The sequence below is a fragment of the Dromiciops gliroides genome, chromosome 3 (assembly GCF_019393635.1).
Source record: "Dromiciops gliroides isolate mDroGli1 chromosome 3, mDroGli1.pri, whole genome shotgun sequence".
Classification (NCBI taxonomy): Eukaryota; Metazoa; Chordata; class Mammalia; order Microbiotheria; family Microbiotheriidae; genus Dromiciops; species Dromiciops gliroides.
This window is the reverse complement of record NC_057863.1, coordinates 258,837,561-258,851,584: the sequence shown is the minus strand read 5'-3', so window position 1 is coordinate 258,851,584 and position 14,024 is coordinate 258,837,561. Positions and strand designations below refer to the sequence as shown.

The window sequence follows — 14,024 nt, the reverse complement described above, 5'->3', positions numbered from 1 at the left end:
CAAAAGCAATTCAATCTAAACTTCAGACAAGGAGGGAGAGCGAGCAAGAGAGCACAGAGCCCTGGAAACTAAATCAGTTGTACATTTTTTAGTTTGTACAAAACAGTTCCCACAAGAAGGTAACAAGAAGGAATCTTGTACCACAAGGAAAATTACAAAGCATTAAGTTAGAAGAATTTCTGTAAACTTTTAAGATGTAAGAATATAGAGAACTTGTTTATAAATCAGTCAAAAATGAGAATTTTGTGATAAAATACTTTATTTTCATCGTAGAAAGATCTGCAAACTGTTTAAAAACACATAGGGCAACATAGAGGTACGGTCAGGTTGTCTATTAGGGCACAAACATGTTTTTTCATAACATTATGTCAACAATGCATTTGCTCAGTGCTTGAAACATTAAATAATCATATCAATTATTAAAATGTCTATCAATCTTCTGAGATTCACATTCTGAGGCAATGGTGAATTAGACCACTTCTATTAAGGTTGCTCTAGATGCAATGCTTGAGGGATTCTGCTTTCATTAAAAAAAATCACTATTCTTAGAATTGCAAAATGGCAATAACCATACTTTATAGAGTGGAAATAAATGATGGGCTATTTGAGAATAGGAGCAATCCATTTACCTATCTCCTGATCTGCTTTAATCTAAGTCCTCTAAGTAACAGACACCCTTTTAACTCACAGGACACTTGAGAGCCTCACTGAAAAGGTACTTCATCCTCTGAGACTAGCAAACTCCCACTACACTTTACTCTTCCAGTTTCAGTAACCACAAAGGAGCATGGTCACAGCTAGCTGCTCCTTTCATCATAAAGCCCTACCTCCCTGTAGAAGACACCACAACCCTTTCAAGTATTGGTTGACTTTAATGCCTTCCACACAATGATCCTGGAATTATCTTCAACCCGATTTCTGAAGCCATTTCCAAACCATCCCTCTGCTACTATCACTCAGCAATTTTGCTCCCTTTGAAGTTCACTTTTTCCAGGTTCATCACCCAACTCATATTCTGGTGGAAGTTATCTTCTGGACACTGGGTTACTTTCTTCCATAGAGTCGAGCATCTAAATGTGTTCCTTTCAATATTACATTGTCCTCCTGCCATTTCACACCTTGCCACATAAAGTTTGGTTTTCTTCCCTTAAGAACTCATGATTATTGGTCAGCTGAGGAAAGGTTCTTATAATTGTTTTGGAAAAGAGATCTTTAATAGAGAAATTTGTTGCAAAAATGTTTCCCCAGCTGTTTCCTTTAACATTAGCTTTATTGGATGTTTCTACAAATACTCTTTATTGCAATCAAAATTATCCATTTTATTTTCTGTGATCCCTCCCCTTGTTTGGTCATGAACTTTCCTTCTATCTATAGATCTGGGAAGTAATTTAAAAATGTTTATGTGCCTTTTTACGTCTAGGTCACGTATCCATTTGGAACTTATATTTGGTACATCTCAATTTCTGCCACACTGCCAATTTTCCCAGTTTTTCCTCATAGTGGGTTTTTGCCCCAGTAACTGGAGTCCTTAGATTAAGCACTAGATTGTTAGGTTCTGTATGCAGAATACTTAATCTATTTTCACCAATTTTTTAAAACCAGCATCAAATTGTTCTCCCCACTTTTACTCTAGACATTCTTGAACTTCTGTGATTAGATGAATTTCATTGTTTTAGTCATATGAAATAATCCTTTGGTAGTGTAGTATGCCACTGAATAAGCTAATTTGAGCAATTAATATTCCTCCAATTATTTAGCTATGCCTATCTTTCGATAAAATGCTTCGTAGTCATATTGATGCAACTGAGATGTGTACCTTGGTAGTCTCCCGAATATTTTATACTTTCTGTAATTTCTTTAAATGGAATTTGTTCCTGCTAGGTTTTATTGGAACCTTTTAATTTTGCTTGTTATTATAACTCATTTTAGACTTTCACCACATGAAAAATCATGCTTAGTACATAAACATTTTTCTTGTTTTATTGGTATAGTTAGCACTTCTAGGGCCATGTCAAAGAGAAGTAGTGACAATGAACATGTTTGCTTCACTGCAGATCTTACTGGAAAGGACCATTATGATGCTACCTCATGGTTTTAAATTCATATTATATATCAGATTAAGGAAAGGTCCATTCCTATTTTTCTAGTGTTTTTGGTAAAAATGGCTGTTGTATTTTGAAAAACTTTTTGTGCAGACATAATCTTACGATTTTGTTCTTGTGACTGAGCCAGTTATGTTCATATTCGTCCTAATAGTAAAACAACCCTGCATTCTAGGTCAATACTTAATCTGGTTAGTGTATAATTTGCATGTCAAACAACTAGGTGGTAAACAGAGTTCTAAGCCTGGAGTCAGGAAGATGAGTTCAAACGTAAACTTGACACTTAATAGCTACAGGACCTCGGACAAGTTGCAACCTGTTGGCCTGTTTTGTTATTTGTAAAATGGGTATGATAGCCCCTACCTCCCAAGGTCCTGAGAATTAAATAATATTTTTTAAAGTACTTAGCACAGTGCCTGGCACATAGGCTCTATATGTTGACTATTATTATATTGTTTTATCCTCTTTGCTAATACTTTTGCATTAATGTTCATTTGGAATATTGATCTATAACAGGGATGTGCTGAAAATGTTAACAAATGGGTCTTGTAGTGGGGGGGAAATGTATATGTTACATATTTTTAAGTTTTAACATTTTCTTCATCACTTTCTTAAGTCTGAACAATCAGCAAGTCAAGTCCAGTGGTGCTGTGGATAGATTGCTAGAATCAGGAAGACTCCTTTGCCGAGTTCAAATCTGGCCTCAGACACTTATTAGCTGTGTGACCCTGGGCAAATCACTTAACCCTGTTTGCCTCAGTTTCCTCATCTGTAAAATGCTCTGGAGAAGGAAATGGCAAACCACTCCAGTATCTTTGCCAAGAAAACCCCAAAAGGGTCATGAAGAATCATCAGACAGAACTGAAAAACAAGGTATACATGCTCACACTGAAAACTTAACAATCTTTTCTGATAAGCACACTGCTCATCTAATTTTTTCCAATTCTCCTTGTTTTATATATCAAGACCATATTTGTGACATAAGAATATAGCAGAATCCCTTTTCTTGTGTTACTTTTTGCAAACAGTTTGTATAATACTGGAATTGCTTTTGGTTTCCTAGAATTCATTTATTAATCCATCTTGGACCCGAATTTCTTATGACTACCCCTTTGGAAGTTCTTTTTATGGCTTTTCAATTTATCTTTACACTTCTGAGTACTAAAAGAACTGGCAGATAGAATGGCTAAAACATGACCTCAAAAAGATCATAATCAATTGGAGAGGTAGCAAAGGTCTGGAAAAGGGTACATGTTCAAATGTTTTTAAAGGGATAGAACCTGACAGTGAGCTTGATTTGGATTTCTTGTAAAATTCTGTAACACACAATTAACTGGAAGCTTAATAGAAACAGAAATAATGACCACAAAGGAGCATGGTTATGAAGAACAGGTTATTCCAGAACCCATTAACAAACAAAACAATAATACTAAACATACCAGTTTATCAGGGGAATGCTGTAGATACAGTTTACCCAAATATCAGCAAAAGCATCCGACAGGCTTTCATGTTATCATGGCTAAGAGGAATATGGGCTAAATAGTTATAAAGATTTGGCACTGGTTGAATAGCATAATCCAAACAGTATTCATATGCATACATATAAATACACATATATTTACCAAGTCTGCAGATGATGCAAAGTTTTGAATGGCAATGAAAAGTCAAAAAGATCCCAAGTTAAATGTTGGGTTGATAATAAGATATTAGGGATAAATGCTTACATTTCTCAATACTTTAAGCTTAATACTTTGGTTTTTAAGAAGTTGCTTCAAAAGGAAGTCTTGGTTATGCATGAATATAGATGGCAGTTTGTTAGGAGGATCTGGGGTTTTAATACATTCTATGATTAAATTAACAATATGATATGGCAGCCTCAAATACTAATGTGACCTTAAATGACTGGTCTAGGCTAGGGAAATGACAAGTTTTACTCTAGTCTGCCCTGGTCAGGACATAACTGTATTCAGTTTTTGGCCCCACATTTTAGGAAGCATATCCAGATGTATATCAAATTCCTTAAGATATCACATGTGAATTATTTTAAGGAACTGAGGGTATACTGAAGAATAGAAACTTCAGTGAGGACATAACTGTGTTCAAGTATTTGAAGAGCTATCATTTGTAAAAAGGGATAAAAATTGTTCTGTCTGGCAAAGGGTAGAAGTGACAAAGGGGTCAATTTTAAGCTTAATATGAAGAAATTTGTCCTAACAATTGGAGATAGCCAAAAAGAAAAGTTACCTTGAGGGGTACTGGATTTCCCCTCATTAAGGGTTTACTCACTTAGGTGGTTAGATTATGTTATGGATATTTTTACTCAGGTGTAGACAAACAGGTTCCTTCCAACTCTGAAATTGTTTCCCTTCTATGAACAGAAGACTTTCAGTTACTACTCAAACATTTGAAATTTATCTTTTAACTTATCACCCCTTCAACTTAGATCAAACTTTTCTTAGTGTAAACACAGAAAGGAGAATATGTAAATATAAGATTATTTTTCCCTTAGGAGAGGAGAATTTATCAGGTTATGACTGATATCATTAGCCATGTTTGTAGTAAAGTTTCAATGACTTACAAACCAGTTTTTGGAGGTTAATGACTCTTCTGGACTTTTAAAGAGTTCCCCCGGGGCAGCTAGGTGTCACAGTGGAAAGAGCACTGGTCTTAGATTCAGGAGGACCCGAGTTCAAATCTGACCTCAGACACTTAACACTAGCTGTGTGACCCTGGGCAAGTCACTTAACCCCAACTGCCTCACCAAAAGACAAAACCAAACCAAAACAAACAAACAAAAGAGTTCCCCCAAACCTTTTTAGTCCATAATAAACTTGTGAACTTATAGAAACACAACCCTTTTACCCCTACCAGCCATCACCCTCCACACATTTTTATAAGATGTTATATGCACACATATACATAACTACCAAAAAAATTTAGTTCACTGAGTTCTAAAACTAATAAAAAGCAAATACCTGTCTCATGAGACAAGAATAAAAGTGTTTAAAAATTGAGAATTTAGCCCAAACCTCTAAGGTCTCTTTCAGCTCTATAATATTCATGCACATACATTAACATGTATACAGATGCAGAGCCATTCTCCTCCCACTATGGCTATTACTGTACTGTTACTTCCATTCTCCAAGTTAAATTTGCAAAGTAATCTATAATACACACTGAAAAAGTGCCCTGATATACTCAAGAATAACCTAACAAAATGGAATCTCTATTTTGGAGTGTTGACACATTTCTCTTATCCCCAATAGATGTGAATTTATATGTAACTCAGATTATTGATAAGTCTTCCAAAGCAGTAGTCTTTAAAGTGGGAGCTGTCATTTACCTTGAGAGGCCTGCAATTGACCAATTAAGAGGATGGAAAGATGAATTACAACTTATACTCCTTGCCACTTTCTCCACAACCACACCTATCCCTATACTCATCACTCTCCTACTCTACCCAACCTCCTCCCTGTGCAAGATTTCCACCTCTTCTGTACCTAAAGCAAGTGTTAGTTCCTCAGAGTACTTAGAACCTAACCGATATGGGGATACCAACAGCAGTAACTACGTAGGTACCACTGGGAAAATTCTTGATCAGATTTCCCTTGAGACCATTTTGAATCTATTATTGCAACCCCTTGAATGTTGGGCTCTGTGCTCCTGGATAGGAAAAGCCTTGCTGGCCCTCTTTCTGTTTTGGGTAGGACAGTTAGTCATGTAGGAGGATAAGAAAGTTATGGTCTACATTTCACATCTCATTACATTATCTTTCCTTTCCAAATATATCTTTCTTCTAAATTTTCCTATTAATGTTGAATATACCACCACCCTATCAGGCATCCAGGCTCATTTCATTGCTGTCTTCAGTTCCTCACCCCACATAAGTCAATCAGTTGCCAAATCTTGTTTCTACCTCTACATCTCTTGCATCTATCAATATTTATACAACTGCCACCATATGGTTCAGTTGCTCATTATATCTTGCCTAGAATATATTAACACTGGTCTCTCTGTTCCTAGTATCTTTGCTTTTTAATCTATCCTCCATACAAAAGCCAAAGCGATTTTTCTAAAGTGCATGTTTGACCATTTTCGTGTCCTACTCAGAAACTCTACTAATTCTAAGATTAAATGTTATTCCATCATCTCATCCTTCTAAAGTTGCTATTTTTGTATAAATATTACAATGTTTATAATGATTAGCACAACAGAATGCTATGATTTATAAATAAGTAAATATACACATATTGGGAAGATGTGCCAAAACATTTTTTTTTTTACTGATGAGGTAGGTGTTCAATCAAAAGGTTTGGAGATCTTTGTTCTAAAAAGGTGGTTTACCAATAGCTCTATTTCTGTTTTTTGGTAATATCCCCCTAAAAGATATAAAACCCTAGGGATTTTGTGTTTTTGACATAAGATCCTCTTATTTCATCATTTCTAAGTTTCCTTCCATCTACAGCTTTTTTGCTAAAAATTCTATTTTGGATTTTAAAATTCAGCCTTGTTTTAGATTTTGTCTTGTGTGCAATAAGAACACAATGGTATTCTAATTCAGAGACTGTGAATTGTGATCTACAGGGAATATGAGATGTGTTTTGTGAAAATGTTTCTTTTTAGGATGAGAGATAACCAAGTGGGTTCCTCATGCCTTCACATAAAAGCATACCAAAACACATAAGAAAAACAATGTGGAAAACACCAACAAAGAGCTTGACTTCTTTATGATGTTCTATAAGTCTGTAAAGCTAGGTTTTCTTTAATTAAAAGAAGGATGTAGGAACTCTCTCAAGAAAGGAATAAGTTAAAAGCTACACTGTTGCCGTTAAGTAAGCAAAAACCCCATAATTTAAATAAATTTGGCATATTAACAGTACAAGATTTAGAGACATGTCTAACCAGTTTCTAAAATGTTTCAAACCATTAATATCAAACCTGGTTAAGCTATCTTCCTTCTTCTAAAGGAAAGAGAAATAAAATGTCAATCATTTTGTTATACCTTAATAAAATTATAGAACTTAAATTCACTTGTAGTAAACATTAATTATATTTATACTATAATGAATAACTATAGCACTTTTTGCATTGGAATGATCTCACATTCCTTTATGTAAAAAACTGAATACAAAAAAATATGAAGTTCACATGCTGTAAGTCAACATAAGTATTTCCTTTATTACCTTCTTAAATAGAGGCATGTGTATATCTTTCTCAAAACTAAATGTTGAGAACAGTACCCAAGATTAAAACAACCTATAACTACACAATTCCTTTATAGCACCAAGTTCTTATTTTATTTATTTTTATAATTTACCTTTTTCCAAGTACATCTTTACAGTCATAAAGTGAAATGATGCTGTGCTTGGTTTTTCTTATTATATCCTCATTAAAATATGAAAGCTGTATTTACTAACAATTGGCTTAACCACTTCAACTGGACTGATCAACTGGATAATTCAGCCCAAATGGGGAAAACTCATTCTGTGTATACATGCAAATAAGAAAATTTTTCTTTATAACAGAACCTAAGCCCATCTAAATATTCCACATTTATATGCACTTTTTTTGATTTTTGAAAGTTTACACAGAAAACAGTGGTAAATGTATAAACAAATAAGCTGATGAAGAGTTTAGGTTAATTCATGGACTAGATTCATAACAATTTATTACAGTAACTTATGGGATGTTCAAGGAATATTCTATTTTTTTAAAATTTAGTGCCCTACAAAGCAATCTCCCTCAACACCCCAAACCACCTGGGGCAGAACACTGCACTAACACAGTATACATTTATTCATGTTTTATAACACTGAGGGAAAAAATGTTAAGTTTTATCTGAAATTAAAATTCCCCTGATGATAATAGGAATATTTATTCTAGGTTGTGTCAAGGCTGTCTAGAACAATCCTATCCTGTTCGTAGAGAAAAGGATGAGGGTTGACAGTACAAATTTCTGGGAAATATTTATGAGGATTTCAGAAAGGATTCTCTAAACCCCAAAACAGAAAAAGTTGTCCACAGTTTTTAATAGCTATGATTTCAGGGAAATTAAGAGAGAAATAGATTTTCTATTTGATACCAAATCCAAATTTAAAGCCAGTCATGGTGGGGGAGAGGTGCAGGGGATATAACTGTCCTTAGTAAAATACATAAAATATATTGGAAGTACTACTTCAGGCACATGAAAGCTCAATGAGGTTACATATACTGACAGGGATAAGTTGACCTAGCAAAGAAAAACAAATTACTACAAAATACAAAATGTTTAGGTTTCAAGTTTATCTTAATGGTTTCAAAAATCATTACACTAACATTTACTATGTTTTCTCAGAAATTGCAAATCTACACATTACGACCAGTGCCATTAATATTGGGATGGTTACTATAGTAGGCCAGGGTATGTGGGAATGCAAAGTGATATGGCAAATCAATCCAAACAACAAAGATATTTGCCTCATTTCCCTGGATGAAGTTTCACAAAACCAAAATTATAATTTCAATACTGATAGCAAACCCACCTAAGTAATAAAGTGGGATAAAATGTTTCTTTCAACCAGATTGAAATAACAAGGACAACTAGTTAAGAATACGATTTTCTTAAACCAAAGGCACATTCTTTCATTTCAGAGGATGAAGTAATTAAGGATACTAATTCACTTTGGTTAAATACATCAATGTTAAAAAAAAGGAAAAGATTTCTGGTAGCTAAAAAGCAAGCTTTACAGCATTTATACATTAGTGCAGATGTTAAAGAAAATGACAAAATAAAGGCTATGGCTCTGACCTTATTTAGAATTTTTTTTTTTAAAGAAACACGTTCAACATTTAAACAAAAAAGACTGGATAAAACAATATACCAGTAGTTTCTAGGTTCAAGTTTACAGCATAAAAATGAGAATGTGTATGTATATGTATACACACACACACACACACACACACACACACACATGCACACGCAAATCCCAACACCATTTAAAAAGGCAAATGGAAGCAACTAAAATGAACGGAGCTGATATTTTGTATTGAACTAAGGTGGCAATAAAAGTTTCTAATGGGAACCAAAACAAAATGGTAAGTATCTGTCTACCTAGTAAGTAGTTCCTCTTCCCATGATCTTAATGTTAGGATGCTTTTGTTATAAGCTATTTGTAAACCTTCACATGAAATTGTGACAATATTACACAAAGAATAGAATCTATGACAACTTAAGCATTTAATAAAGTAGTAACCATGAAAAGTATTAACTTGCTACTGTGAAAATAATGATCAACCATTTAATACTAACCAGTTTTCTAGTGTTTATAGAAATAAAACAGAATTTAAACTCTTGCTATGTAGTCACATACAGTCAAAATTGAGAGCTGCCCCAAAATGAAGCTTATTTTGGCACCTGTGCTAAATGCTGCTACCTAAGCAAGGTCAAGGAAAAAATAAGGAAAAGGACAGTCATGATTTAGTCACATTCATAACTTTTTCATAGAAAAATATAAATATATTCCCTGAATTATAGAACAAAAAAAAAAATCACTGGATCAGCCAATATTCACCACGAATTCCAGTTCAATTCCTCTAAAAAAATGAACTGGTTTTCCCTCAAGGTCATAAGGTGCAATCATCCGTATCAAAAACACTTTCTATATCTAAAACTCTATCATCATCCCCATAATTATATCTTACAGTTCTTCTACCCTGATTTCTTGTTCTTATTTTTGAACGTCGTGGAGCTTTTTGAGTTTTTGCGTAGTCCAAATCCTCCCAGTCATTATCATCTAACCTTAACCTTGGTCGTTTGCTTTTTCTTGGAAATCTCACTGGTTTAGATATGTTACCTTTAAAATTGTTACCACCTCTTCTAACATTTGCCTTTCTATTCCTTTTTCTCTTTTTTGTTTTTATGTTATCACTATAGGCAGTATCTGAATCAGTTTCTGTTTCCAGATTTGAATCACATTTGGGATTAGTCTTTGAACTAGCTGCTATTTCAGAACCTTCCAAAATTTTTGATTCAGAACATTGTCTCTTCCTCCCCTTTTCAGACTCTGTTGTGTCTTGCAAATCATGATGAACCTCTGCCTTTCTGAAAGGAACCTTTTGACGTGTTTTCCTTCTGGTTCTTCTACCTGTCCATTTTCCTACCCCAGAACTCATTTCCTCTTCAACACTATTTTCTGAAGCAGACCTCTGCACCAAAGTTGACCGGTAAGGAACTTTCCTCCTATTATTATCTTCTGGATTATGGCTTTTTGAATCTTCATTTGAGGACTCAATCAGGGATTTTTTTTTTGTATGAGATGCAGCACTAGTAGATTTGAGACAATTAGTATGCCATTTCTGATTACTTTCCGAGTCTAAGTCTCCATTTATAGATTCACTAACAGTTTTCCTACTACTATCAGAACCAGTATCAAGTAGTTGATCTTCAGAGGTACTTTGTTCATTTAACACTATTTTACTCTTTGAACCTGTATTTCCCTCAGAACCATACAATGCATTCTTAGGTTTAGTAGAAGCACAATTAAGGTTCCTTTTCCTGTATCCATTGCTTCTAGTGCACACAGTTTCTGAACTAAAATCTTCATCATCACTCATTAACCTTATTTTATTGGCAGCCATTGTAGCACTTCTCCGTGGGATCCTTCGGAAACCGATTTTGCCTTTTAGTGATTTAACTACTTCTGAATTGCTGTCTGAGTCACTGGAGCATATCGTTTTCTTAGAAGCTTTTCCATTGTGTCCATTTTCTTTGGATACAGAATCTGGGGGGGAAAAAAGTCCTTTAATTTTTAACAACAATACAGTAAGTTATTATTCTTACGAGTAGAAAGTTGAAAAGAATATAACCAAATTCCTATTAGACCATTAGTCAAGGTATTTTGGGAATTTAAGCTCAAAAATTCTAATGCCAAACCACAATCTTAGAATTTTATATAGCTACTTAATATGTAATCTATTGTTTTGTTAACTATAATGTAACTCATGCTCATCACTGGGTCAATTTATCAACAAATGGACCAACAAGCATTTATTAAGCACCTACTATATGCCAGTGGTAGGTGCTGGAGATACAAAGACAAAAACAAAAGAGGTCTTGCCCTCAACAAACATACTCTAATGGGGGAGACAACAGGGATACATTAAGTATTTACAAAGTAAATATAGGGTAAATGGGGTAGTTAGGCATTAGTATATGGAAAGCAGCACCTCAGTTGAACGTTAAAGGAAATAGATAGACAGTACTTCTCAAAGTGTTAGTCTGTGGACACTTGGGAATCCTTGAAACCCTTGGCTGGGAGGCAGGGGGATGGAGGGGGGCAGTCTGCAAGGTCAAAAGTACTTTCACAATAACACTAAGATATTATTTGCCTAATAAAACATTCCACTCTTTCCCAACTATGTATGAGTGATGCTGAATTTATTCATTGATTTCAATATCACAATAGACGGAATTCCGATAGCAGATATAATGAATCCAGCCATCTTCTATTAAGCCAGGCAGAGATTTGCAAAGACAGACAACACTAACACCTTATCACTATTTTGTAAAAACGTAATTTTAATAAAAATGATATTTATATGATTGTGGTTATGTATTTTAAATCCATTCATATTTTTAAACTTAGCTTTAACTTATGGTAAATATTTATATTTACATAAAAATATTATTAAAAAATTAATTTAATAGATGTAATCCACATAAACAAAACTCTTTGGGTCCTCAACAATTTTAGGAGTATAAATAAAAGATAGTCTGAGAACTACTGTTTAGACTTTTTTAAACAGTGGTCCATGACTGTTCAAAATACATACACACACCCATGTATATGTATATATAAACACATGTACGAATATATACATATTTCAATATCTTGTTTTCTTTGTTATATTTATGCATTTTATTTTATACATTTAAAAATATTCTGAAAAGGGGATGCAGGATACAAAAAAGGTTAAAATTCCCTGAGTTATTCTAAGGTGGGAGTACAAGAAAGTCTACTACAGGTGTGAAGGATAGTGTATAAATATAAGTGCAGATAGGTGGCACAATGGATAGAGTATAGGGCCTACAGTCAGGAACTCATCTTCCTGAATTTGAATCTGACCTCAAACACATACTAGCTGTGTGAACACTGGCAAGTTGCTTAACCCTGTTCGCCTTAGTTTCCTCATCTATAAACTGAGCTGGAGAAAGAAATGACAAACCACACCAATATCTTTGCCAAGAAAACTCCAAATGAGGTCATGAAGAGTTGAACACGACTGAAAATGAAGTATATAAATATAGAATGTCATAGATGAGGACAAACAGTGGCTGGTTGGATGGAACAAAGAATGTATGAATGGGAAATGAGAATGGAAAGGTAACTTGCAGCCCAGTTGTTTAAACACCCTAAAGAAGACTGTATATTTAACTCTACAGGTATTAGTTGCCAAGTCTTTTTTTGTTTGTTTGTTTTGAGTTTTTTGTGGGGCAATGAGGGTTAAGTGACTTGCCCAGGGTCATAAAGCTAGTAAGTGTCAAGTGTCTGAGGCCAGATTTGAACTCGGGTCCTCCTGAATCCAGGGCCAGTGCTTTATCCAGTGCACCACCTAGCTGCCCCCGTTTTTTTGGACCAAGTCTTAATGATTCATCTCTACCACATATCTCTTTCTACCCTGCAGGAGCCACAAGAGTTTATTCAACATGAAAGTGAAACAATCAGAATTGTACTTTAGGAATATCACTGGAGTAATTATGTGGAAGATGAACTAGAGAGAAAAGAGACTTGGGACAGGAATAGCAAATATAAAGCATAGACTAGAAAAGGGGATGGATGAGAGGAACATGGCAGAGGTAGTAGCATTAATAAGACTTGGCAACTATATGTAAAAGGCAAAGGAATTAGGGATGAATTCAAGTTTGAAAACGGAGGTGATTAGATGGCGGTACCCTAGATATAGAAAAATTAAGAGGGGTGGAAGAGAAGTGGGGTAGAAAATAAGTTCTGCTTTAGAAGTGCTGAATTTGAGATTCCTTTGGGACATCCAATTTCCAGTAGCAGTTGGTGAGACTAGGCTGGAGAAAAACTAGGGCTAGTGTTAAGGGCTAAAATTCTAGCTAGTCTGTCTAAAATATCTAATGAGTGGTCGCCAATAAATTATATGCTTTAACAAGAGTTAGACTTTTAAGCATTTATTAAGAAGAATAAGAATTTGGTAAAGAGAGAGAGAAAGGCCTACATTCATCTATCTATTAAGAGGGAGAGCGCATTTCTAGCTCCGCTCTTCGCCAGGAGTCCACAGGAAAAGAGCCAGAGTCAGAGCACCAAGGCTGCCCCTTTCTTCCTCCCACAAGCAAACATCACTTCCTGATGCCAAAGAAAAGACACATGGTCTTGCCCTCAAAGACCTTCACCTCAGGGCAGAGCTCTTATATAGTAAATCTCCAGCAGGTGGCGTCATTCCAATCGTTACACTAGAAATATGGATCTAGGTGTCATTTGTTTAGATATAACTGAATCTGTGGTGGGACAGGAAGGAAGAGGCGAGGAAGAGGGAAAGAAAAATAGTCATAGGGAGAAGGGAAGGGGAAATAGGAGGGAAAAAGAATGGGAAAGAGGAAAATCTTAAGTAGATGGGAAGGGGTAGGACAAACGGGGGGCATCTTTTAATCAAAGTCTGGAGAAAATGGGGCATGATGTTAAGGTTTTGTGATGTTTAAGGAGAAGTTGGCGGTCATGCCAGATGGCTTTCATTTTCTCAGTGAAATATGAGGCAAGGTCAAGGAAGGGGAAAATGGAGGAGGCTTCAACAGAAAATGTTTGGAACAGCTATTGTGGGGAGTGCTAGAGAGTCAATTAGGGAGAAGTAAAAGTATTGCTTTGATGCTGTGCATTGTTAAGATTAGACAACCTGAATTTGTAATGAACTCAGTATGGTTGC

At 35.1% G+C, this 14,024-nt stretch overlaps 1 protein-coding gene across 1 annotated transcript in view; it reads right to left on the bottom strand.

Moving 5' to 3' along the window:
* Positions 1-2,887: 2,887 nt before the first annotated feature.
* The window catches only part of BRWD1 (bromodomain and WD repeat domain containing 1), a 158,911-nt gene continuing 147,774 nt past the window's right edge, over positions 2,888-14,024 (bottom strand). Inside the window, 1 exon segment of the mRNA XM_043991457.1 lies at positions 2,888-10,861. Within this exon segment, the coding sequence (XP_043847392.1) occupies positions 9,705-10,861 (1,157 nt within the window). The 3' untranslated portion in view covers positions 2,888-9,704.